Here is a 1,417-nt window from a genome sequence, read left to right on the forward strand (position 1 = left end):
TTAATGGGAAAAAGGACGAATTTACCTCCGAACTTTGATAAATGGTACGTTTATGCCCTCCGTTATACTTTGGGTCCATCTCAACCCCTGCCGTCCAATTATCGGTACACACATGCCCCTCTCACTAACGGCCCCCTCATCCTTTACACGTGTCGTAATCCTAATTAACTACCCGTTTGACCATTATTTTTAAACCCATAAACTAACCACCCGCCCATAAACCCATACCCACCCGATTCACTCTAAAATTGAGATGGCCCTTGAAGCTTCTAATTATCCAACTGGTACTTCAAATCCGCAAACATTTCAATTTCAGAGCAAAGGTCAGCAACAACTTCGGTACCTTGAGAATTGGACTAAAGGGGAGAGATCTAAGAGGTCACGAAGTATGGATCGCCAGCCAACTGAAGAGGAATATTTGGTGCTTCGTTTGATTATGCTTGCGCGGAGCGATGGCTCTGTTAATCAGGTACGATCTCTACCACTACCGGTGCCAGTGATGAAAATCCACACGCCGTCGAAGAAGATTGAGGAGAAGATGTTGTATAAGTGTTCGGTTTGTGGTAAGGGATTTAGATCGTATCAAGCTTTAGGAGGACATAAAGCTAGTCATCAGAAACTCATCACCGGTGGCGGCGGAGGTGATGATCAGTTGACTACCTCAACTACTACTAACGCTACCGGAACTACTAGCTCCTGTAACGGTAACGGCAGTGGAAGGACTCACAAGTGTTTGATTTGCCACAAGTGTTTTCCTACTGGACAAGCTTTGGGAGGATACAAACGGTGTCACTATGATGGCGATAACGCTAATAGTAGCGTTAGCACTAGTGTCAGAGTTACAGAGGAGGAGGACGTGGGGTCTACAATCAGCCACCCTGATTTTGACTTGAACATTCCGGTGTTACCAGAATTCTGTCCTAGATTTGGTTCCGGAGAGGATGAGGTAGAGAGTCCACATCCGACGAAGAAATCTCGGCTATCTCTACCTCCAAAATTTGAATTATTCCACTCAATTCTCATTTTTTCAACTCTCAAATTTTTTGTGTTTTTTATTTTGTAGTGATTGAATTGAAAATTGACAGAGAGAAATGAGTAGAGTTGGTGTAGAATTAATGAAGATTGAAAAATAATGTCACGCCCCAAGTTACCCTCGAGACGCGGACACGGGACCTAGGACCACAAGTGATCCCAAGCTAACCCTGTTGGCATGATCATGAGCATACTAAAGATAATAATAACTAATGCAGAAGCTAAATCATAAAGTAAGTCTGAAATGATGGGGAATACCCATTTACTATAACTGAGATAAATAAAAACTGATGAGTTTAATACAAAGAAGATATTAACTCAATACTAAGCTGAATCTATCTATGTCTGAAATAAGCCTCTAAACTGACTAGAAATGTTGGGACAT

The 1,417-nt window shown here is 42.1% G+C and overlaps 1 protein-coding gene across 1 annotated transcript; it reads left to right on the top strand.

Moving 5' to 3' along the window:
* Positions 1-253: 253 nt before the first annotated feature.
* Positions 254-1,003, top strand: LOC102595830 (zinc finger protein ZAT10-like; the record flags this gene model as incomplete). Its single annotated transcript, XM_006342946.1, has 1 exon — positions 254-1,003. A coding segment is annotated over exon 1 (750 nt), but the record flags the coding sequence as incomplete, so codon positions are not given.
* Between the last annotated feature and the right edge of the window lie 414 nt (positions 1,004-1,417).

This window comes from Solanum tuberosum, unplaced genomic scaffold (assembly GCF_000226075.1).
Source record: "Solanum tuberosum cultivar DM 1-3 516 R44 unplaced genomic scaffold, SolTub_3.0 scf00040, whole genome shotgun sequence".
Lineage (NCBI taxonomy): Eukaryota > Viridiplantae > Streptophyta > Magnoliopsida > Solanales > Solanaceae > Solanum > Solanum tuberosum.